Here is a 25,933-nt window from a genome sequence, read left to right on the forward strand (position 1 = left end):
TGCCGGCGGGGCAGGGGCGCGCACGCGTGGGGCGCCGCTGGTTGCGCATCTGGAGCCAGAGCGCGCCCCCCGCGCAGTGCCCGCCACGGCCGCGGCGGAGGGTTGGTGCTCCGGAGCGTGCGGGGCGCTCTCTCCCCGCGCGGGGGCACCAGAGCCCTCGGAAGTGTCAGGCACTGCGGTGCATTTTCCCAGTTCCCTTTTAAATGACTGCGGAAAAACAGACTCTCGGAGCCGCAAATGGGGAAGACGGATTCTCAGACAAGGCTTGCGGATGCCCCGCAGCCATCATTTAACTGCGTCCGCAGAACAGTTACGGTTTGTCACCCGAGCCTCCCGGATCGCCTCGTTTGTCCCTAGTGAGACCCCGAGGCTCTGCCCGCGCCGGGCTTGTCGGTACCTGGATGCATGTCGTGCTCTGGGCAGCGCGGGCGCAGGGCACGCGTTCGCGCACACCCGCGCACACACGAAATCGCGCAAGGTACGGCAGGGGAGCAAGGGCTCGGGGTGCCCCGCGGGGGCGGGGGTGGGCATCGCGGTAAGTGAAGCGACGATCTGGGAACGGCCGAACCCTGCCAGGCTGAAGGATGACAGAAAATGACGCGGCGCCACACATCGGACAGGCCGGGGTTGCGGCCGCGCATTTCGGGAACCCAATACGCGTCAGGCGCGCTCCCTTCCCCTCACATGTCTCTATTTCCCGGGCGTGTGATGCCGGAACACGGCAGGAAAAAGACCCACTTAGAGAGCTAGAGTTGTATTTGGAGGCTCCCCTCCCTCTGCAAAAGCACCCACAGGGAGACCCTCCCAAACCACGGATCCCCAAATAGATGGCCCGGAATGGGGGCGGTTATCCTTGGTTACCAATGCTGAACACGTTTTGGTGTTTACAATATTTATTTATTTTTAGGCTAGCTTGCCCTCCCTTTTAGGCAGGATGGGAAAAGGAGAACGCAGCGGGGAGGGAGCGGGGAGGGAGGATTCCTATAATAAGAATCAGCGCATTTTTCAGAGCTGAACCGAGCCCGGTTTCCATTTCAAAAAAGGAGACAGCCTCTACTGCGATGATAGAAGAGACGGTGGTGTGAAGTAGGGACTGAGAGGCGTCGAGCGGTGGAACGGTCCATCTCGGAGGTACCTGGAGCTCAGCGCACACACGCGCGCGCGCGCGCACACACACACACACACACAGGCGCGCGCGTCTACCCAGCCAGGATGTGTGCGTGTGTGCGCGTGTATGAACTCCCACATGCTGCTGCTGTCTGCTCCTGGCCAGTGGCACCGATGCCTCCCTCCTCCCCACTCGCCCCCAGATTCCCCTCCCCTCCCTGTTGCTTTTGTCTGGAGGGTGTTATGGGTTTGTGTGTGCATGAGCGTGTGTGTTTTTGGATTTCAGACTAATTTTCTGGAGTTTCTGCCCCTGCTCTGCGTCAGCCCTCACGTCACTTCGCCAGCAGTAGCAGAGGCGGCGGCGGCGGCGGCGGCGGCGGCGGCTCCCGGAATTGGGTTGGAGCAGGAGCCTCGCTCGCTCCTTCGCTCGCGCTCTCCGCGCTCAGTGCCCAGCGGCAGGAGGAGCCTGCACCCAGGCGCCGCGGGCGGGCGGTAGGCGCCGGAGCCCGGGTGAGCAGCGCGGACAGTGCCCTCCGGCGTCTCGGCCCTCGCTGTTCCCCCCCCACCCCCCGGGACGGCCGTGGCGGCTCCCCAGGTGGGACGCGCCGCACCACCTGCCCGCGCCCCCTGCGCCCAGCGGCCGTGGCGGATTCTGCAGCATCATTGGGGGCCCCCGTCGCGGAGCCATCTCCGCCGCAGGCGGTCTCTGCGTCCCCCTTTAAAGGGTCCTACGCCCGGCCTGTGCCATGGAATCCTGTCTCGGGGACCCTTGCCCTGTCTCCCCCACTCGACCTCAGAGAGAGGGGGGGCACATCGGTGGCCTCGGCCGCGTCAGTGCCATCGAGGGGCAAGTTTATTTCTGGGGCCGGAGCTGGGCACGCATCCATCCACAGTCCCCTGGCTGGGGTCGGGGTGGGGGTGCCGCGAACGCGCTGTATGGGGTCCAGCGCTCAGTCTCACGCGTGTCTGTTTGTCCTCAGCCCCGAGGTGCGTCCCGGATCCCAGTGCGCGTCTAGCAAGGAGCCTGCTTCCCGGGGAGTGCCGGCAGCGCCGCGGGCCGGTGCTCGGCGCGCCGGGCCATGCAGCGGCGGCCGCGGCGGAGCTCCGAGCGGCGGTAGCGCCCCCTGTGAGGCGGCCCAAGATGCCCCGGCCACTGTGAACGGTGCCGCCCGCCAGGACACGCTCAGCCCCGGACACGCTCGGCTCTGCGCGCCCGCGACAGGCACCGGGGCGAAGGAGCGGCGAGCGCGGCACAGGCCGCCCAAGCAGGGGCAGGGGAGGCCCGCCGGTGCAGCGCGCGGACGCGTACTCAGTCCGACTCGGGCTGGCACTGGCGGCTAGGGATGTCGTCCTGGACGAGGTGGCATGGACCCGCCATGGCGCGGCTCTGGGGCTTCTGCTGGCTGGTTGTGGGCTTCTGGAGGGCCGCTCTCGCCTGTCCCACGTCCTGCAAATGCAGCGCCTCTAGGATCTGGTGCAGCGACCCTTCTCCGGGCATCGTGGCGTTTCCGAGGTTGGAGCCCAACAGTGCAGACCCTGAGAACATCACCGAAATGTGAGTTCCTGGTGCTCTTCCTCCTTCCTTCTCTCCTCGCCCCTCGGGCTGGGGCTGGCCAGGCGTGTCTGTCCGGGGCATGAATGTTGTCTCAGGTCTGGGGAGAAGTCCGACATACATGGGAGATGCAGGGCTGGGCCATCTGTCTGTCAGTTACCTGTTTCTCTGGCTTGGGGCTGCTAACGTGGGGGAGAAGTGGACAGTTGAAAATAAGTTTTAAGTATACTGTATGTGTCAGTAACAAATATATATGTTCTTTGCGGGGAGGGATTCCATATACACTCTGTATTTCAGAGCCCTGATGGGTGTGCTTTAGGCTTTACTTATGCAATAACTTAGTTTTGGACATTTTTCTTTCCTAAGGTGCTAAGTGTATGTTGGGTTAGAAGTTCCAGTAGTATTTACTAGAAAGGAGGTTAAAATAATGAACTTTTGGAAATCTGTTGAAGGAGGTTAGAGTGGCCCCCTTAAACATCATTCGCTGAGGTTTGGAGTTCACCGGTTTCCCTTTTCATTTTATAGATCAGATTTTTGTTAGGAGATGGCATCCAGAGCTGGCCTGGAAAATGGTCTGTAAGAGGAGAAGTTCTGAGTGTTGAAATGTGCTCTCTTGAAAGAGAAAATGTGCTTGTCGGAAGCCTAAAAGCCTGGTCTGATTTAATTTGGATTTGACTTCCCAGAGATATAATTTTGAGACCATTTGGACTATAAATCTCAATTGCCGATTGAATACTATCCCAGGACTAGGTTGGATGATAAAGCAGGGTATAGAATGCTGCCTTTTAGCATGGGACGGACCTCTGTGTCCCTGGAAATGTCTGAGCTTGTCTTGCTCTGAGGGAGAAGCAGAGTTGTGTATTTCTGTCCTCCCGTTCTGACGGCTTGTGATAAATACATTACCAAGTAGGAACTCACCAGTGCCATCCCTAGCATTCCCTGTCACCTCTCCTAGAGGTGTCTCTCCCCCCCCACCCCCCTGCCCAAGGGACTTGGTCATTGCCTACATTTCACTGGCATGAGATTTTATTCATCCATGCAGAGGATTGTCAGGCAAAGTTTCTCCCGGTTTTCCTTACGGTGTTTGGTGCTCAGATAGGCAGCCCTGAAAGTAGGGCTTGGACTGTGGCCTTCCGGTTGGCGAGTGCGCATGTTTTTTTTCCTCCCCAGAAAACGCACACCCTGTTTCTGCCAACGTAGTTGACTGAGATAACCTGTTTTTAATGTAAGTAAGAGACCTTCCTAGCCTCTGTTGTTTATTCTGCTGGTGATGCTCATGGTCTAAGGCTCGGGCAGAAGGAAATGGCAGTAGCATAGAGGGGAATGTGCAGGCCTAGCAGAGCTGAGATGTGCTGGGAGGAGCCAACTGTCAGGCTGGATCCAGGAGGCTGGGATCTGGGTGGGTTTTGTTTTTGTTTTTGTTTTTGTTTTGCAAGGATCCACTGCGGAGGAAGGGTGGGTAGGGCCCCAACTGTGCTGGCCCTGGTTGGCCTGGTCAAATGTCTGTGGCCTTCTATCAGGATCTGTGTCTTTTTCATGAGATGGGAGGTCAGTAGTCAGATGGAGGAAGCCATATGGAATTCAGAGCCTTTTGGACTATTTTGAGACCAGGGAGAGTGCCTTTATACAGTCAGACGTCTTGTTTTGTTGGTGGTGGTTTTGAAATTCTGTATTGGATGATGCATCTATAATGAAGGAGGAAAGGGGATCAAGCCAATCATTTTCACTGTAACATTTTTTTTTCACTGTAATATTTCTAAGACCCTAATTGGAGAAAAGGAAAATAAAACTCTCTTTAAGTGTAAAAAAACACTGTTTTAAACCTTAGTGGTCTTAGCTGCCTGGTATTGATGAAATCAATAGATTTGAGCTGAGCTTTCTTATATCAGTTTTCACAATTGCTGTGGTTTCTGTAATATCTGATGGCAGGTTCCTATCTCCAGACTTTAAAAAACTGATGCTTTTTTATTTTTACCCAAGTGTTTGTTGTCAGCGGCACTCCTCATTTCTTCTGTTATTTTTTTTTTCTTTTGATTTGAAAATCCACTGAAATTGAGAGCGTGGGGAGGTGTGTAGGGTTAGTGTTTGGGATGGGGAATTACGTTCTTTAGTGATTCTTGATGGGGTTGGTAGATGTGAGTTCTGAGAGAAAGTCTGTGCTCAGCTCTGCCCCTCAGCTTTGTTTGAGCCCAGCCGGTTTGTGCCCTGGTGTTCTGTAAAATGTACCAAAATCCTTGTTTGGGAAGCACTTCATATACTTATTTTGAATTCTGTTGTTTTGATATCAAAATGACATCAGTGGATGAGCTTGTTTCCCTGTCATCCATATATGACACCATCTGGCTCTTTTTCTTACATATTAGTATTTGTTTGAACAGCTTTTACATTCTTGGCCAATGGATACCAGCTACAGTTGGAACCAAATTACAAAATTTTTTTTTTTACTTTGTTATGAGACCCAATGGTATTCCTAAAATAACCTTGTTGAAAGTTCCAGTTTAATGGTGTTTAGCTGAAATTTCATGTTTCTATTTTTTTTCAATAGGAAAAATGGAAGTAAATAAACTATAATTGGAACTTGCTGAAGCAACAGTTTACTATATCATTTAAAAATGGTACATCACTTAATATCTATATATTTGGGGGAAAGTACACCATGGTGCTTTTTGGGTTCAGAGAGAGCCCATGGTAGAACATTCTAAAACTATGTGCATAGACTCATTAAGAGAGTTTTATGTTTTGCTTCTATGTGCATATTTTAAGCCAAGTTGACATTTCATTTTTAGAGTCATCGTTTGAGCCTGTTTTATCAAAAATTCTGTCATAGTAATCTGTCGCATACTCTTTACCCACCAACATGATCTATTTACCTACATCTCTCTTCTCTGTCTATAGAGATGCATCACATCTGCCCAACATCACACTGCTGCTTAGTGTCAGCTTCTATTACTCTGACGTAGTTATACCAAAGCCATGCTAAATTAAATTTAAAAATGATACCATTGTCATATATAAGTGGAATTCAAGAGTCAAGCCTGTTGTTGGAGTTATGTAACTGGCTATTGAATCTCTGTAGTATCAGGTGCCAAAATGTACTGCAAAGGACAAGTTCTGTCTCACTCAAGTGGTAAAAGGCATGGTTAAAATAGATCACACGTTTCTTTTTTATTGTGGTCAAAAATACCTAACATAAAATTTACCATCTTAACCATCTCTAAGTGTATCATTTAGTAGCATGAAGTGTTAAGTGTATTTACATGGTGGTGAAAGGGGGCATTCACTTTTATATTGCTCTTATTTTGTAGAGATCAGTGATGGCCTTTTTTTTCTGAATTTCTTGGGTGGTAGTTTCTGATTTGGGGGGGCATATTTGGAGACAAGTGTAATATTTTTCCTCTTAGTACAACATAAATAGAATTTGCAGCTTCTGCTGCCAGAGCCTCTATGTGCAATAAATTGTTGGCTTGGTTTAAGTGACTGTAATATGATGTCATTAATACGTTGATTTTGGCCCCCTCACCTTAGTAAGCTTTTCCACTGCAATTAATTGTACTAAAAACAAATATCCTGGCATTCGGAAGGATTCGGTGAGAGGCATTCTTTTTTATTTCTCTGATGTTTACTTCTCAGGTCCTACACTGGGGGTTCTAGAACTTTGGATTGTGCTTTACATGCATCTAAGACACACAGAGTAAGTTTTGAGTGTGGTTACATAAGCCACACTGGACTTGTTAATAAATAAGGCAGTCTAATTTGCATCATTAACACAACTTGCAAGCTGGGGTTGAAAACATGCTGTCTTCCCAGTGCAGGTATTCACAGAATTCAGCTCAGTACAACCATTTGAAGCCTCCTTGGTTTTATATCTTCAGTCTCTGCATTAAGAAGGTTTTTATTACATTGGGTAAAACAAAAAACCCCTCGACCCTTCTGACCCGACTTTCTTCCCCTCTTCCTCCCATTACCTCTCATTGACTATACATTAAAATGTGTTTGATTTTTTTCTTCTTCTCCGAAAAGTGATATTTCCTTATGGGAATTCAGAGCACTAGAGTTAGGGGAAGGGCCTGGGTTATGTGTTATTACAAGCAAATAATGGGAAGTTGAGATAATGTGGTCACAGTTCCCCAGAGCTGAGTTTAGATCTGTTTAAAATCTTTCACTGTTTCTATCCCATAAACCTCTGTTTGTATCTGTTTCAATATTCCCTTGTAAAGACGTTTTCTAAGCTGAAAAGTTGGCTGGAGAGCTACGAATTGAGGTCTCTTTCTCCCCAGGAACATTCTGTATGATCTCTTTGACTATATCTGGGTCGTCAGAGTATAAAACCTAGAGTTCTTGTTTAGTTGGGGAAGGGGAATTTCTTTCTTTCTTTTCTCTTTTCCTTTTTTTGTTTTTCTGTTTCTGTTTCTGTTTTTGTTTGGCCTTTGGTACTAAGCAAGGGCCCTCAGTATTAACTCATTGCTCATCTTAGCTGTTAGTGAAAAAACCACTATTAAACCAGTAACGAATACCACACGTTGATGTTAGCCCTCAGACTAGCTTACCATGTCTCTAGAGAGCTTCTTGTAGCTTCAAAAACCATAAGGTAGAATGTGGCCTTGAACCTGCTGGCCCTTGTGGTGCAATGCCAAGGTCTGGTGCCTCTTGATGTTTGTAAATCAACTGGATGATTTTGGGGAGAGATTATTTTGACAGGCACTTTTTTTTTTTTTTACTCATTTGGTGTGTGTGAGAGAGAGAAAGGGTGAGGAAAAAAATGGAACCTTGGGTTAATAGCTGATTGACCATTTTCATAATCTACTTGCTCTAGCTAGTTTAACGCGCAAATCCCACCCCCCAGGTGGCAGAGGTCTGAGCCCTGCAGTGGCCTCATCATTTTCACTCTACATTTGATTGCTGATCAATCTCCATTAAAGAAGGCAAAGATCTCACATAATCAGGGTGCCTTCTTACCACTTTGGTCTCTGGGCTGTCCAAGGGACAGGGAAGTCAGTAAATATTGATCTGGGCGATGAAGGCATGAGTGCTTGTGAGCTGGGAAGGAAAGTAATGCACAGGTACTGAGTATACCTGTTTAAAAAATTAAAAAAGCAAAACAAAAACCCAGATGTCACAGAGAGCTGGAGTCAGGAGTGACCTGATCTTGAAGCAGCCCCTTATTATCTGCCCCTGGGCTTGTCAAATATAAACCGAGGGCTTTGGATTCAGTGCCCAGACAAGTTTCTCCTGGCTCTGAAGTTCCACAAACTTTCAGTTATGGAGATAACATGGTTTATACATCAGTTAGGAAGTAAAGGGTGGTGTGAGAGACTGAGGGCCTTTGGTGACAACGTCAGATGTGCGTGTGTTCAGTGTCTGCTCTGAATTCCCCCAAACTGGTGGCGTGTTCCTGCTGGGCTGCTGAGTCTAAGGTCACACACAGGGTCACCTAGAATTGGTACCACAGAAGGAGAAGGGTCTCAAAAATGCTCTGCTCTAGCCCCTTCTGCACAAAGTCTTCTAAGGCCATGCTATGTTAAAGACAACGTGGGTCTAGAAGCTCTTTCTCCTAACATTCAAAGGAGGTTCTATGGCCTTTACTTTAGGGTGCCTCCCTTTTGTTCTGCACCCTTGGGCTGAACCCAACTCCAGCCCACCATTTTGGATGTGTCAGAGATAGTGAAGACAAGCTTAGTACTAGATCAAATCTACGCCAAGCTGTCTCTACTAGAGACAAAGCAATTCAAAAGTGCATGAGCTGCCGATCCCAAAGTAATGGTCTTCTCTTCACGTTGTAGGAAATATATTTTTTGTTTGTTTGTTTAGATTATGGTGTTTTTGTTTTGTTTTGTTTTTTAAATTTCAAGCCTTCCTCTTCTCTAAGCTATTCATACACAGAAGTCAGGCTGCGGAGAAAACCTTTATGAGCTGGCAGCAAGGTGGAATGGTATCTTTGCCACAGTCAGGGGTGGTTATGTAAGTGGAGGGCCCCGCAGCCTTTGTACAAAGCCTTTCTTAGCTCCTATGAAAGACCAGTGGCCAGAGCATACTTACTCTTTCCTGCCTTCTTTTTTGCCCCTGACTTCTCTTTGCCCAGGATCAATGACTGAGCTCAATGACTGAGCCATTGAGCAAGCTTAAAGATTGTTGGCTCACATCTAGAATTCATTCTGCTACCATTTTGTATGTTGTCCATGGCCTGCACTGAGACATAGCTTTGGATTCAAGCAGGGCTTCTCTCTGGAGACCTGGAAGACTCCCTGCAGACCTCTGCTTGTTTCTGTGTACAACCTCACTCTGAAGCAGGGGGAAGGGCTTGACAGCCTCGGAGGGACTGTCAGGTTGACTGACTTGTGCAGGGCTCTCCCGTCAAACAGAGCGTAATTTGGGATAGAACCTTAGCCAGTATCTCACTTAGGGCTCTGTTTGCTCAGCCCCACTAGCCCAAATTTGACTTCGAGAGCGCAGGCAATTTTAGGAGAAGTGTAAAGATTCAAATAAATGTTCACATGTTAAGCAGTGTGGCGGTGGGAAGGAGATGGACTGGGGCTTCTCCCCGTGTCTTTCCTCTGACACCCATCACCATCTCCCCTTGCAGCACGCGTTAGACTATCAAGAGATAAATGATTTGTGTGCCCTTAGGTATATGGCATCTTTTTGTATAGAATAAAAATGGTAACAATCACACACCATCTAGAGTCTCTTTTCTATTGGAAATGAGGACCTATTGCTATTCTATACCCCACGCTTTCCTATAAGGTTCATATCCCAGCAGTCCTTGGGACAAACAGACACACACACACACACACACACACCAGGACTCTATTTGTGTGTATGTGATGTGTCTATGGAGATAGAAATGTATATATAAAACTCCCCTAGGTGTGGTCCTTTCAGACTTAATTATCTGGAACTGTAAAATTTTCCTAATAATTTAGGATTTACTTCCTGAAACCACCTAGATTTTTTTTTTTCTTTTTCTGGTGAGGTATAATGGACAGACGACATTAATTTCAGGTGTACAACATAATGATTTGATACTGTATGTACTGTGAAATGATCAGCACCATGAGTCTAGTCAACATCTATCAGCACACATGGTCACAAATATTTTTCTTGAGATGAGAAAGTGTAAGATCTATTCTCTTCTCTTAGTAATTTTCAAATATGCAACCCAGTATTATTAACTGTAGTCACCATGCTGTTCATTACATCCCCACCCAGACTTTTAATTTTGTTTCAATCATTCTGGATTTCTCTTGATGAGAACCCGAGAGAAGAAGTGTTAGTCCTTTGATGCCATTAGCCAGCCTGGCTACTCAGAGACCCATCATGTCTGTCGTCTGTGATCATTTCTCAACATCAACAACACAATCAATGAGGCGTTTTTGGACAATTTTACAAGAGTATAATTTAAATCAAAAGATAGTCGAATTTTGGTTTTCAGCCTCTGAAACATAGTGCACTCTCAAAAGGTAGGCTCTTCTAAACTCCAGTTCTTATTACCAAAGTTGTCTCTGTTTCATGTGCCCCAGCGTCCCTTCCTGAGAGGTGGCAGAGGGGCCTACACCCGAATTCTCTGACTGTCGCTCGCTTCCCCAGGTGCACTCATCCCTGCAGTGCGTGAACAGGGCTGGGCAGGGCTGGACCAGAGGGAGCTTGGCGTGTTGGCCTCTGCGTTCTCTGGCAAGGGCTGAGAAAACCCAGCGCAGTGCAAACCACGACCCCTTTGTAGTCTGCTCCCAGGTTCATGGGGGAGCTCTGTGGCTACCAGCCTAGTCTGAGTGTGATGGAAATTTTGCTCCTGGACTGCCCTTGTGCTCCTGAGTTGGGCTTTTTTCCTTTGTCACTCTTCTTTCTCCTACCTCTGGTTCTGGCGTTGTTTCTTATCCTCCACCCCACTGCCCCCAGCGTGCGCGCGCACACACACGCACGCACACACACACACACGCGCACACACACACACACACACACACACACACACACACACACACACACTGAGGCAGGCAGGCACCTGGCTGAGAAGCCCCTTTAACGGATTGTGAAGAAATGTTGGGTTGCAGAGCCCGGGCGTCAACCATGACCTTTCCTACTGACCCTGGCTTGATAAGCTTAACACAGCCAGAGAGGCACACAGCATCCAGGAGCCTGGCATAATGGGAAGGGGCCCTGGGCAGCGAGGTGGGGTGTGGCTTTCACGACCGTGGTCTCAGTGTCAGACTCTGTCCCAGGGGAGCTGAAACGTGGTCAAAACACGCATCCAGGGGCAGGTGTTCTGAGCAGAGGTGAACATGTGGATTCATCGATGGATTTACTGAAAAGTATAGGTGGACAGTACCTGTTGAGAAAACTGTCCCCGACGGGAACAAAAATATCCTCATTTTTTTTTTGCCTACAATACTGCAACCCCTTCCTACTTGGCGGGCTTGCTCCCGGTCTTGCCCCCTCTCTCCGCATCTGCCATACTGTGCTGGCATGGTCTTTCTAAAATGCTGATCTCATTATGTCACTGCTTCTAATGCCCTGTGGCAACTCCTGTTTGTCCTTGTTTTGTTTTTGTTTTTTAGTTAAAAAACAAACAACACTCTGGATTGTCATTCCATTGCTCCGTAATAAGGCAGATAACAATCCCATGGACCCAAACGCACAGATGAGCATCACAGTTGTTTCCTACACCAGTAGATCTATAAAGGAGAACTAATTATAACTGGAAGCTTGCTTGGTGATCTTGGAATTAGAGCAAGGGCACTTAATTCTGCATTTAAAATGTTAAATGGCATTAAGCTAAGCTTGCCCGAGGCATCCATCTCCATAATGGGAGCGCCTTCACAAAGGGAATGCAGAACTTGAAGTACTTTGGCGAGGACCTGTGTCCCCTGGTTGGACACTCCTTTCTCTCTCCTTCGTTTACTGCCCAGCACCAATTCTGAGTGACACATTCTTTCTTTGGAAAGGTTAGTGCCTTCAGCCAAGACTTGCTCAAGCCTGGGAAACTTTCAGATTCTTTAAAGTGATTTTGCACATCTTTTCTCTGAAATGCGTTCATTTTACCCTAGGAAATTTTATTTGTGATTAGCTTTTTTAAAGTCATATTTGAACGTGATAAAAAATGCAAACAGTACAAAGGAACGTATCATGAAAAGTTAACCGCTCTCATCTCTCAGCTTCCAGAAGGAGTCCACTCACATACATGAGTGCATATATATGTCCTTTTTGTTTGTATACACATGAAGGCGTGCTGTACCCACTGTCCAGCATGTTTGTGGTTTCTTTTCTTTTCTTTCTTTCTTTTTTTTTTTTTACTTAAGGCTGTATCTTAAAGATGTTTCTCTGTCAGCGCATGTACACCAGCCTTATTGTTCAAAGCCACGCAGTAATCCATTGAATGAATAGGCTGTTCTTTACTTAACCAACTTCCTTTTGAACAACCTTGTGCGCAAGTTCTTACACACGTGCGTGATCTTATCTATAGGAAAATTTCCTAGATTTTGAGTTGCAGGGACATTTGCAAGATGTTTGTGATTTTGATAGATACTGGCCGCGGTGTCTGGCAAAGTGATCACATCACTTCATTCTCCCACCCAAACTGGAAGCACCCGTTTTTCTACTGCTAAGCCATATTATTCGTTACCAAACCTTTTGACCTTTGTCGGTCATATTCCTGGGCAATAGTATTCACCACTGCTTTATTTGGCAATTCTGTAATTATGATCGAGGTTTGAAAGTCTTTTTATGTGTCTGTAAGTCATTTGTATTCTTTGTCAGTGAACTATGTTTGTCTTATCCCTTAGCTATTTTCTTTATCTGTTGGGTGGGTAGCCTTTTAAAAAGTGGATTCAGGTGCGCCTGGGTGGCTTAGTCGGTTGAGCATCCGCAACTCTTGGTTTCTGGTCAAGTCATGATCTCAGGGTCATGAGATTGAGCCCCGCATTGGGCTCCATGCTCAGTGGGGAGTCTGCTTAAGATTCGCCCTCTCTCTCTCCTCCTTTGACCCTCCCACCCACTTGCACACTCTCTCTCTCTCAAATAAATAAATCTATAAAAAATGGATTCATAAAATCTATTTAACAAAAAGAAAATTTATACCTTGCCTAATGTTTTGCCTGTCTTCTGACGTTGGTTATGGCATTTTTTTCTTCTTCTTTCGGTAACACAATTGTGTATTTTTTTGGTAGTAAAATTTATTATTTCCTTTATGGCTTCTATGCTGTAAATGTGGCTACAAGTTTCCCCCTCTCTGAGAGTATAAAATAAGTCTATATTTTCTTCTACTGCTTTCACTATTTCATACTTTAAAGCTTTGCTCCATCTGGATTTTCAACATGCAAGGAGTGAGGTAACAAAAAAATAGTTTTGTTATTTTTGCAAGATAGCTGATCAGCCAATCAGGTCTCTTGATGCTGTGGATTGCATAATTCTACCTGTCCCCCAGTAATTTCAACTAACAATTTGGGCCATTTTCAGATAATCCATTGTGTTAATCAGTTTGTCTATTTACTTGCTAGCACTACACTTTTTATCTCCTAAAGCTTTATATTATTATTTTTTTTTCTATTCAAAGTATTAGTCTTTCTCACTAGTCTTTTCTTTTAGAATATTCAGTTATCTTTACATGATCATTTTCCACATTGTAGGAATTGCTTGCCTAGCTCTCCCCACATTGTATTGGTGTTTTAAATTAAGATAGCATTACATTTATATATATAAACCGGTCTTCATGAGTCTGAAAAGCCCTGCATCCCCAAACTCAAACCTCTAGCTTCCTATCTTGCCTCTCCCTTTGTTCGGTGAGATAATATAGCCTCTCTGAGCTTTTGGTTCCCGTGTTGGGGCTCTGCTCTTACTTAACTCCCTGGTTCCACACTGGCCGGCCTCTCTGCCTGGGACACCTTTCCCCTGCCTTCTGTCTCTGGCTAAATTCCCCTGCCTCCCTGTCTCCGGGCTGTATCCCCACCATGTGCTCTTTCCCACTCCAGAAGAGGTCACTTGGTGATGTAAATGCATGTCTGTGCCCATCTGTACACACCACTAGGATATAAGGGGCATGAAGGTGAGGACCACGTGGATCTTGGTCACACTCTTCCCCAGCACCCAGCACAATGCCCTAGATCTCCACATCATACACAGACACGTGGATGTACACACACGTGCATGCGCACACGCACCACCCTACACATCTATCATGGAGAATTCCAAATGAGAGTGTGTACTAGTTGTTCTTTGGGCTGTCAGTAGGGAAATTTCTAGCCATGACTTTTTAGTCATCAGATTAAGATGTTTGTTTAAATACGTAACCTTTATGGAATTAAATACCACAACATTGGTTCATGCACAGTAAAAAAAAAAAAAAAAAAAATCAGTTCAGTGTAGAGACATAGCATATCTAGCTGGAAAGGAAGAAAGGCAAAGCTTTGCTGGGGGAGGCCTCTTGTGCATCCGGCAGGAAGGAGGGACAGAGAAGAAATGGGAGCCTGAGGGCAAGCAGATGATGAGAGATGCACAACAGGCCAGCTCAACACCAGAGGCAAATCCAGGGGAAAAGAATCATTCTAGGGACATCTGATCTCCAGCAAACAAATAGGTCTAAATGAGAAAGATTTGTGCTTTTTCTGTTGTGTAATAGCTAAGAATGGCTATTGCTGTGGATCAACTGCAGTTTTCCCTGTGACTGCCTTTATAGTGCTTCACTTACAAAGTGATTCTGGTGTGAGATTTCAGATGTGATTTATCCTTCTTGTAGCATGGCTGGTAGAGGGTGTTCATTTTTCTTAAAGAACTGCAGACGTCAGGCGTATAAAAAACATAGTGTGTCAGGTCCAGTTCACTGTACCATCTGATACATACACTTTTGCCTCTTTGCAATCAAGGTGCGTTGAGCTGATCCTACAAATGTTTCATGGGACTTCCTTTATATTTATAATAATTAACACTATCAGGCATCTCAAAATTTTGATAGTTGTTTGCAAAACTGATCATAAAACAACTGATAGACATACGAGATTGGGAGGCTTTTAAAAATAGAGTGGGGAAGTATATAGGTGAACAGATTGTGTTGAATAATCCAAAAAGATAATTCCCCCTTGAGATAAATAACATCCATTTATTTATGTTTACATGCTGCAGTATGTTCATAATCTACATACAAATGAAAATAGTTTAGACTCCATGTGTATTTTGAAAGTTAAATTTTTAAAAAGGAATGAACATTATGGAACCAACACATAATGCTTACGTCTCATGAGGAAAGTCTTAGTTTTGGTTGATTGAGTCGTTGGCTCTCATGGTAAGCCTGGGTGACCCTCTGGGGTTGAATTTACTAGCCATTTCATTTATTCTTTCGTGAAATTTCTCTCTCACCAATGGAGAGTGTCTTCCGGTGTGTTGAGGGCACTCTTGAGCTTTTTATTTACCTCCGTCTACCCTAGAATCTGTCTTTACTCTCCTTTCATTGTTTTTTATATCTATGTCCGGTTCAGGGAACAAAAGATACTCTGTTGTCAAAGTCATCTTCAGCAATGAGCTGTTTATACATATATGTGTTGATTGATGGATTGATCAATTCATTCATTTATTCAGTCAGTCAGTCAACAAAGATGTTTTGAACATGTCCTGCCCACCTGGCATTTTTCTGGGTCCTGGGTACCAAGACTTAGGCCAGTTCCCACCATTTACATGGCCTGTTGAAGGGCACCAGTGGGGGTCCCCAGTCAGGTCACCCCCCACCCTTCTCTCTGGAAGCCCTGTGGACAGTCTAGTCTATATGTTAGCACTCCATCCACACCACCACAGACAGCAGCCTCCGGCGTTCCCTGTCCCCCCACTGCTGTGCCTAGCAGTACCATACACCAACAACAGGGCACACCCTCGGGAGGACAAACTTACGGAGAAGGCCCGCACAAACTTTGGGAGTGGACTCAGGGTTTTTGGGTGGGGCATTCTGGAATCCTACTGAGTCACCAAGGAAAGGTGTAGGAGCATCCTGTCGGCCCCGTAGACTCACTGCCTCATCTGGAGGAACTTAGCTGGAGGACCACCAGAGGGAGGGCCGCTAACATACCTGGGCGCTGCCCAGAGGAAAGGGAAAGTGCTGTCCGGGTCTCTGCCCTGGGGATCTGCCCTCTGCAGCAGCGTAGTTTGGGGCTGTGATGGCTCTGCAATAGAGGAGGCTTATGACATGGTAGTGTGCAGTGGGGTGGGCAGGCTATCCAGATCGCTCCTCCCGCTGTCGTGACCTTCTCTTCAGGGGGCTCTCAAGTGCGGGGCTCTGTGTTTCCAGCAAGGACAGCACGTGGAGATTTCTCCCCTGACTGTATTATAAGACGTGTGCCATCACAGACCCAGACAGACCAGCAAAGCCCAGATCTGTCCCCAGCAGCGAATGGGGACTGTTAAACGTCCGTAGCTACCAGCTTCCACCTTTCTCTCCTCGCTGTACAGGTTTTAAAATTTCCCCTGAAAGGCCTAGATCTGAATGTAATATTTTAAGGATCAGCTCATTATGGCTGTATGTATGTGTGTGTGTATATACATATATATATGTATTTTTTTGTTTTTTAGTGGCACCCTAGGAGGATCCTCGTATTCTGCAAACTGTGTCTAAAAAGTTCCTTTCCTCATAATTTTTACCCCCCGAATTGAAAAATCACTGAAAATGTCCATTGCCGTGCAGAGGAGGATCAACAAATTAATTTTTCATTTTCTTTGGGCGTTTGTGTCAGGGAGGGATGCAGGCTGGGCGGCAGGGTTGCTTGGTGGGTGGAGAGCCCCCCTGTGATGCTGGTGTGCCCCTGCTACTTTGGATGAGTTACTCAAGTCTCTGTGTCTCAGTTTCCCCATCTGTCCAAGGGGACAATAATAGAACCTTTCTCATGGGGTTTCTGTGAAGTTAAAATGAGCTGTCGCATGTAAAATGTTCATACCAGTGCCTAACACAGGAAGCTCGGCTGTTTTTACTTTGTGTGGCTCTCCTCGACTGTATTCCGAAGGACAGTAGGCTCCGGGGGGCTGGGAGAGCTGGGGAAAATCAAGAGGATCTGCCTGGAGCATGGCACTGGGCAGGCGCTGGGGTTAAGAGGACAGATGTGGGCGCCTGGGTGGCTCAGTTGGTTGAGCGACTGCCTTCGGCTCAGGTCATGATCCTGGAGTCCCGGGATCGAGTCCCGCGTGGGGCTCCCTGCTCAGCGGGGAGTCTGCTTCTCCCTCTGACCCTCTTCCCTCTCGTGCTCTCTATCTCTCACTCTCTCTCTCTCAAATAAATAAATAAAATCTTAAAAAAAAAAAAGAGGACGGATGTAAAGGGTGTTGGCTCCCTTTAGAGCAACTGTTGCCCTTTTGCTTTTGCTACCACTCTCATGTGTGGGACCTGGCACACTCCCCCGAGTGGGACATTGACCATTTGTGTGCTGAGCAGTCCCGGCTCAGCTGTAGCTATTACTCAGGTCACTGCCTTTGTTCTGCAACTTTGTTTTGTTCCGTAGTCCTGGTGCATTTTATTTATTAGGCAGTTGATAACAGCTCCCCTGGAGTCTGGAGGTCATCAGTTACTTTGTACATCATTTTCTCTTTTCACTGTCTCTCTCATACTTTAATCGTAAAGTCTTTAAAAAAAGATCTTTTTAAAACATTGCTGTGGAACAACATGAAATTTACTATCTTGACCATTTTTTACAGGTACATTTCAGTGGCGAAAGTTCATTCACACCACTGTCCATCTCCAAAAACCCTTTTCATTTTGCAAAACTGAAACTCTGTACCCATTAAACAACAACTCTCCACTCCCCTCCCTGCGGCTCCAGGCAACCTCCCTTTTAGTTTTGGTCTCTGAATTTGACTAACCAGAGTACCTCACAAATAGACATCCTTTTGCACTGTGATACATTCCTTGAATTAAAGTTTTTGTAAGAGATCTGTTTAGGATTTTTAGATGCACTCACACTTCCTTTCTGCAGAATAGCTTCTCTTTATTGTGGCCTTCCACAACCACTTATGACTGGGATCTGTTTTCAACAGCATCTTTGTAGTTTTGCTCCAAAGAAAGTAATCTCTAACCTTCTATAAAAACGACTAAAGGTTAACATGTGAAGTGAAACCAGTGAAGATAAAATTGGAAGTGTTGCTCACATTCTATCGCTCTCCTTACTCCCACAGCCCGTAAATGTTGGATGAAAAATTGTGCCAAAATCAAAACAGACCTTCACACAGAGATCCTAAAATTTTACCACTTGAATCATTCTCTTTTCTTGACGTTATGCCTGATGCTCATTTTTCTCTGTGCCGTGCTTGATCTGTCCTAAAGCTGGAGCGGAAATATTAGTTCCAAAAATGCTCTTCGTATGGAATGGTTTGACCTGACCAGAGGCCAAGAGCTTTCAGAACTGGGTTCTGTTGTGATTAGTGCTGACTTGAACGCTTCTTAGAATTCTTAAGGCCTGGACTAATCACTGGAGGTTCTTCTTCACTAGTCATAAGTGAAACATTGATTGGCCTGGAATAGCAGGGAAGGAGGAAAAGAACTTTTTTTTTTTTTTAATGCAAGCTAATTTATGCGTTGGATTGGAGTTGCAAGATTTTGTGAACAGTCACTCTGAAACCTAAAAACATCATGGATGAAATTATTTAATCCATTTCTTGAAAACGACTCTAGGTAATTCTGTAGTCTTGGCCTATTGGTCATAATGGCCACTTAATTTGCATTGAATGACAGAAATGTCACAGTTATTCACTTTATCATCAGTATTTGAGTAACTGACCGTAATTACTTTATACAGGAAGGTCAATAAGGTAAAAATGAGAGGGAGGGAAGGAGTGAGCAAAGGGGCTAGGACCCCCGACTAACACAAATGGTTGACATAGTAGCTGTAACCGAGTGCAACATTTGTTCTCAACTTCCTGGCAGTGAAAAGAGAAGCTCATTATTGGTAAAGAGAATGCCTCCTAATTCCACAGGAACATAGCTTTGTCTGGCACTATGTTCTGAAAGGAATTTCTTTTGCAGGGACAATGAGTGATGTAATTTGCAGCTTTTGTGAAACACGCAGAAGGAGATTTCATTTTCTTCTTACTGAGAAAGCCAGTGACAGTTGGGGGAAGCGACAAGGACATCAATTCTGCAAGGAGGCTAAAGTGGCTCCCCAATTTAATCTCCCAGGGCTGTAATTATAAAACCCATGCCACGTGGGAGCTCAGTCTGCCATCCCCAGTACCCTTTGCTGACCAGGTTTTGCTAGACTAGAAGCTGGACGGCAGATGATTTGACGTTGTCCCCTCTGACCAGAGCCTGGAAAATTTTAATCTCTGGTACTGGTTAAGGCCAGATCCATTCTCTTTGGAGCTCAGACAAGCAGATGGTGGGGCTGACGTCCTTTTACAAAGACCAAGCAGCCTGGCCTCCGTGCTCACCCAGGTGGAAGTCCCCTGTCCGCAGCTGCAGATGAGCTGGGGAGGTACCAGCAGGCAGATCCAGGCCAGCCTGGGGAGCAGCCCTGTGACAGCCCTACAACGTGGGCAGATGCTCCACTGAGACCTTGGAGTTCCTCCCACGGGGCACAGCAGAGGTGGCTGTAGTCTAGAAGCTGTTCAAAGCACGTGCGACCAGACGGCTTCCCAGCCGGCGGAAAAGCCTGCTCAGGCTCCTGGGGTGCCCCCAACCCCAAGAGGTATGGCCCATCGGAGCCTGCTGGGATGAGTTAGCTGCAGGGTGCTGGCCAAGTCCCCCAGTGAGCCGACTCCTGTTTCTGGGGGCTTCATATTGACCGACATTAGAGGATACCCACCCACACCAAAAATTTTAGCTTAACTAGAACTCGAGCCTCTATCTTGACAGTAGTTGGCTGTCAGACCATTTCCACCCTAGGGCTCTTCATTTAATATGGTGAAACTATGTCACAGTGATTGTTAGTTACTTGTCTTTCCATTTACTCGTGGTAGGTGGTTGTGACTTCTCGAACGCTCTGAGACCTAATGTGAACTATACAATGATTATTAAATTAGTTGGAAGGAAAACAGTGCGTGTTTTTGGTCAGGAAAAAAGCCCGCATCCCTTGCTTCTCCTGGGGATTATTTTCACCACTCGACCAGGTATAAAATTAAACTTGGCTGTGTTTCTGTCAGTTTTAGTTTTTAACAACAGAGGAAGCTTCTGAAACTTCTGGGACAGGTAGAAGGAACTTTTCAAATGAAAATGAGGTATTTTTATTGTGGACCTCTGTGTCGTTTTATTTGATGAGACTCGTAGAGTCTCATGTGTAGAGTAGAGTAGAGTCTGTGTGTAGAGATGACCCTATCAGTGGAGGAGAAGAGTTGGAGCATTGACGTCTCAGGGGAAATTGCAGGCAAGCATTAAGTCAGGTGTCCTAAATCTTTCCATGGGCCAGTGAAACAGTCGAGATCAGTTGGGAATGGCACCAACTGGAAATGTGCCCCAAACCTCCAGGGGCAGTGTTACTCAGCTCGTCCTGACTGTTGCTAGGAATACTTGCTAGTCCGGTTTGGCAGACCTTCAGGTTGTTGTTGTTGTTGTTGTTTTTAAAGAATATGGAAATTCAGAGTTTTAAAATGTGAAATCTTCCCTTTTTGGAAAGTTGGTGGCTAATAGGAAAATGTAAAAAATAAAAAATAAAGGACCTGTGCTGACTGGATGTTGATCTGGACCACATGCGATGCTGTGACTTCCTGTCAGCTTATAAGGTTTACCCATCACACGATGTAGGCTGGGTTCCAGTCCTAAGTCTGTGTGGAAGGCTGTGCTAATAAGTCCAATTAAACTCACCTTTCCTGGGGAGAAGACCAGTGTATTTTATGTAGAAAGCCAACTTTGCATCATCAATTTCTCTGGTCATCAGTTGTGGTCCTCCTTGGTGGCAACCCCCTTGTTGCCAGAGAGAGAGGAGGAAAATGCTGTATAAATACGCAGAAACCCAGAGCGTAATTTTTCTTCATACGATTTTGCTGCCATTTTCTTATATGGGCATGCTGAAGGGAACGGGGCCATTATCAAGTCCAGATGTCCTGTGTCATGGGCGTAGGCACTGGAGGTGGGCTGGGAGTGAGCTTGGCAGCTAGGGGGTGACCAGGCCAGCCCTGGAACCTCTGTCCTCTGCTGATCGTTGATCATGACTGGCATTCATGGAGGTCCTCATATGGGACCTCAGATGCCCTTATGGAGGGTGGTCTCCTAATTTCCCCCACACCCTTACCGATGAGGCAGCTGAGGCCTGGGGCACTTGCCCCTGGTCGTATAGCTCATAAGAGGTGAAGCTAGCAGAGTGCGTTTATCCCTTACACGACACCACTGATTGTTTTCCAGCCACTTGAATTCTTAAATTCCTGGGATAGTTGGGCTCTTCTAGGAAAGTGCAGTTCCCAGAGTGTGCCATTGTGGAAGCATCTGAAGATTTCTCATTTATCTCCTCTTACTGCTCTATGTCCATAGAATGCATGAGAGCCTCCTGTAAAATGTCCTCATTCCTCTTCATTGACTATCGTTTTTAGGTCTTGATATCTGTGAAGGTCCCTTTGGTAGACATTTTAGAAACTTTGTATTGGAGGTGCTGGTTTTACAAGTCGGCAGCCCTCATGGTGTGATACAGTGGCCCTGAGCTTAGAATCTAGAGGCAGGTAGACGTGGGTGCAGATCCCACTTGGGCAGCTCTGTGACCTTGGGTAAGTGACCTGGTATGGTTTTGCCTCCGTTTTCTCTTCTGAAAAGTGGAAGCAATCAGAATGCTCTCCTGGTAGCATTGTTGTGTCACAGGGCACCCTTAATCCCTGGGTACCCCAGTGCTTGGCATATAGCACTCCACCAAAGGAAATTGCTGGTCCACCTTTATGCCCACGGCCGAAAAGAAGCTGGAAGTGCTCAGGCCAAACAGCATGCCCTAGTAGGCCGTTTGAATTCAAGTTTTGAGCATGCTTATTTGGTCTTCTCTGCATTCATGTCTTCACAGTTGAGGTGATGCACCCTCTCATAAGAATGGACCAATCTATTGGTTTATTCTTGTAAAAATACACTGAGAGATTCCTACCTGGAGCCTTGCTTTGGTCCATCAGAGTATTGCTTGCACCTGCTCAGGGATTGACTTTCAGAACTCTCCGCATTTTTGCTGAGAAACTGAAGCTGCCTCGCTGTGAACCCAGGGACCAAGGGCAGTATTTTTTTAAGGACTATTCTAGTCCTTATGAAAGAAATCTTCTGGCAGAGAGGATCCCATCCACATCAGTGTTGAAGTGCCTCACCCCATGGCTGTAAGCCTGGGTGCATATCACAGTCTCATGTGGCAGTATGAGTTCTACTTTTATTAGCTTGCTTATTTATTTATTTGGTAGTGGCAGGGTATGGTGTGGAGGGTGGCCAGGGTAGCGGGAAGTGATTCCATTTGGAAGAGTGGCCATTAGAAATATTCACTGCTGTTTCTATTTCTTTCTGATGTGTTGCCAAAGTACAGTTCGGGCAATAAAGTCTAAGCTAAAGGGAAATTTTACTTTTGAGCAATACTGCTGTTAAGCTAATACACATGAAGACAAGATGCATTAAAGCCACTCTTTGTTCCTTCAGAAAATTACCTGTAGGAATTATTTGGTAGGCTGTTCAAGCCAAGGTGAAATCTTTTCAAATGGGATGAGTACCCTTTCCAGGAACCTGTAATTCAGAAATGTTTCTGTGAATTTTCCCTAAAATTACCTCTTCTCTCTTCTTTTCCAAAAAGCCACCCATACGCTTTTTGTTAAGTGTAAGGAGAGGAAATTCTTTACCCTCGAGAAGATGTCTTAGTGAAGGTCCTAGATGTCAAGTTGAGACTGGAGAAGCTTTGGGGACAATGTAGAATAAAATGGCAAATAGTATGGACTTTGCTTATGGTCACGTTCTTTACCTTTTGACTTTCTGGTCCCTCCACAAGCCCTGACCTCCATTTAGGCCTATGCTGACCTGCCCAATCACATGTTGTAATTCCTTCTGCTGCGTCCTCTCAGCATGCTTGTTCCTCTGCTTGGACCCTTCTCTTATGGGCTCATCAAATACTGTGGCAGTGAGCACTGACACTCGGAGGACATCTCCTCCTTCAAGGTCAAGAACCACTGGATCTGAAGACTCTTGCAGGCCATTTCTAGTCTTAACATTCTTGAGCCTGAGGGGGTCAGTGGCAAATTGATGCTCATCTTCAGAGAGTGATTAGTTTTTATCATTAAAAAAATTAGTTGGGTTGAATATGTTGTATGCTTGCAATCTAAATTTGCTTCTAGATTGGACTAATTTTGCTTTTGACATTGGCTCTCCATCCTCCTCTGTTAATGTCTTTACTTTGTTTCTTTGTTTTCTACATGATTGTTTCCTGTTGTCACACATGTGTGTTTATGTCTGGTCTTCCCAATGGGATAACAAAAACTTCCAAGTGGAGGGCCCGTGGATCTGTTTGATTGCTTTAAGTCAACAACATCCTGAGAACATCAGCTCTGTGCTAGGAAGCAGAGATGCAGTGAGATGAATAAGACCCTTCCCTCAGAGCAGTTTAACAGCTTCAGTTGGGGAGTCAGGCTAAGAGAAAAATACAGTTGTGGTACAAAGAGAACCTTCATTCTCCCTAATTCTCTCTCTTTTTTTTCTTAAAGATTTTATTTATTTATTTGAAAGAGAGAGAGAGCACAAGTAGGCAGAGCGGCAGGCAGAGGGAAAAGGAGAAGCAGGCTACCACCGAGCAGGGAGCCCGACGTGGGACTCGATCCCAGGACCCTGGGACCATGACCTGAGCTGAAGACAGACGCTTAACGACTGAGTCACCCAGGCGCCCCTCTCCCTTTTTTTTTTTTGCCCCTCTCCCTTTTTTAAAGATTTTATTTATTTATTTGAGAGAGAGAGAGAGCACAAAGGGAGAAGCAGACTCCCCGCTGAGCAGAGAGCCCCTGGGATCATGACCTGGGCTGAAGGCAGACGCTTAACCGACTGAGCCACCCAGGTGCCCCTCATTCTCTAATTCTTAAGTACAAAGTTAAGTACAATAAGGGCTAAAAAAAATGACTGCCAACTGATGGAGTAAAAATATTCTGAATGGAAAAAAGTCTTTTTGGTGTTGCCCTCAAATCAATCAGTATTCTAGGTAATGTAGGGTCCCAGAATAGATTTTGGTAAATTCACCGAAAAGCCCCTTGAATATGTGATTCAGCTTTTAGGGCAACAGGCAGTGATTCTGGGATGTAGCAAAAGTGAAAAGCAACAATTAAAACAACCCTCATAATATGAGGTCCTATATGTAGGTTCAAGAAAGAAGGAAGGCATATTTTGGCAAAATAGGAGGGTTGGAGGCCAACAGTGATTCTGGACAGATCACTGATGGAGGGGCAAGCCGCAGAGGCTGGGGGGCCGAGGAGGTAAATGGAGAAATTCTTAAGGAGTACCAAATTAAAGAAATCCAAACCCACCGCATCTGTGTGTCACCATTTAAAGGCAGCTGACTTGCCTAAAGGAGAATGAAGGCAGGGTCTGCAGGGTAGGGCTGCAGAAGCATAGTTTTCTGTGAAGAACCATAGCTCTGCTGAACTCATATGCATTTCCTTCACAGACAGGTGCTGGGACATGGGCTCTGGGTGGATGTCTTGTGCCTTAAAACCCCTGGGGCCTAAGCTTTCCAGAACAGTGGGCATAGGTCAGAGGAGTTAGGGGTCGTCATGGAGAGAAAGCTGCTGAGGAAGGCTTGTGCCAAAATGCAAGGCTTTCCCACTGCTTCGAGGGGAACGAAACCCTTCTTGCGGATGTGCTTTATTTAACCAAGTTTGACTCAGTCAAGAGCCCTCAGAGTTTCGTGGCACTTTGACCGGAGTGATGGAGAAGCCTGGCCTGGATGTGCATCTTCCAGCTGTGTGCCCTGGCCGCCGCTTTCTCTCTCCTTCCTAACCCTAGGTTGGTCTCTGCAGCTGATGGCTCCAGGCCTGGTGTGGCCAATATCCTGCGGGAGGCATGTGGAAATCACCAGTAGGGGGCAGCCCAACATGCTCCTTAATCTACTGGTTCCCGTCCAGGGCTCTGGGGCTGGGAGCAGAAGGCTGTCAGAATGCTTTTTCGGTGGTCCAGGGAACCATGAACTTGAGCCCAGGGGTATGAGACCACCTCCTAACCCCAAAGCCCTGGGGTCCAGCCTCCCTGCAGTCACTTCACTTGTGTGCCTTTCTCTGTCTCTTTTTCCATTCCTCGCTCCCTCCCTCCCTTCCTCCCTCTTCTTCCTCCCTCCCTCCCTCCCTTTTTTCCTTCTTTCCTTCCCCCCTTTTCTTTTTTCTTCCGAAGTTTAAAAATTTCAAAAAAACACAACATAAAAATACTTCATGTACTTATATTCTGAACTAGCATGCTAGTATTTTTGTCTTTTTTTGTTACAAGTCTTTTTTAATAAGAGAAATTGTTTTCTAGTTTAATAAGATAAATAGTTTAAGTTTCTTTATCCCAGACCCAACCTCCTTTCCCCAGGTGGCCTTCCTGCGGTCTTCTTTTTATGCTTTACAAATATCCTTGACTGTGAACATTATGCGGTGTTGTTTTCTGTGTATTTTTAAAAGTTCACATAAATTGTTATGTATATGTGTACATATCAGCGTGCGATTTTGCTTATATAGCCTTCTCAGCGTGAAGATCTCTTCCTATTCACATACAAAGATCTGGTTTAATTTAGCTTTAAACCTTATTTTTTCTGTTTCTTTAAAAAAATTTTAAATTTTAATTCCAGTGTCATTAACTTAAAATGTAATATTGATTTCAAGCGTACAACATAGTGGTTCAACATTTCCATGCATTACCCATGCTGATTGTGACAGGTGAATTCCTTAATCCCCATCACCTATTTCCCTCATCCCCCTCCCACCTCCCCTCTGGTTGTTTTCTGTTTCTTTCTTTTTTTTTAAGTTTTTTTATTTATTTAACTGATCTCTACACCCATCATGGGGCTTGAACTCACAACCCCGAGAGCAAGAGTTGCATGCTCTTCCAACTGAGCCAGCCAGGCGCCCCTTCTGTTTCTTAATCGATGGACACTTGGGTTGTTTCTGACTTCGAATTCTGACTGTATTACAGTGAATATTATTGTATATGTCTCTGTGTGTACACATGTAAGATTTTTCTCGGGTAAATATCTGGAAATGGGATTATTGGGTTGTAAAGTGTGCTGATGTATCATTTGCCAGGATAAACTGCTCGTCAAAGTGATTGTACTAATTTACACTCCCTCCAACAATGTAAGAGAAATCCCCCACATCCTTGCAAATACTTGGTATTGTCAGACTTTAAACATGTTGTCCATCTAGTGGGAGAGGGGT

General features: G+C 46.0%; 1 protein-coding gene across 5 annotated transcripts in view; it reads left to right on the top strand.

Moving 5' to 3' along the window:
- Positions 1-2,450: 2,450 nt before the first annotated feature.
- Positions 2,451-25,933, top strand: part of NTRK2 (neurotrophic receptor tyrosine kinase 2) — a 323,649-nt gene continuing 300,166 nt past the window's right edge. For all 5 annotated transcript variants that reach the window (XM_028122271.2, XM_028122272.2, XM_088019223.1 and 2 more), the window contains exon 1: positions 2,451-2,662. In XM_028122271.2, coding sequence (XP_027978072.1) covers positions 2,451-2,662 — 212 coding nt within the window. The remainder of the gene's footprint in view (positions 2,663-25,933) is intronic.

The sequence above is a fragment of the Eumetopias jubatus genome, unplaced genomic scaffold (genome assembly GCF_037043125.1).
Source record: "Eumetopias jubatus isolate StellerSeaLion01/CBP00866 unplaced genomic scaffold, mEumJub1_p1.0 scaffold_15, whole genome shotgun sequence".
Lineage (NCBI taxonomy): Eukaryota > Metazoa > Chordata > Mammalia > Carnivora > Otariidae > Eumetopias > Eumetopias jubatus.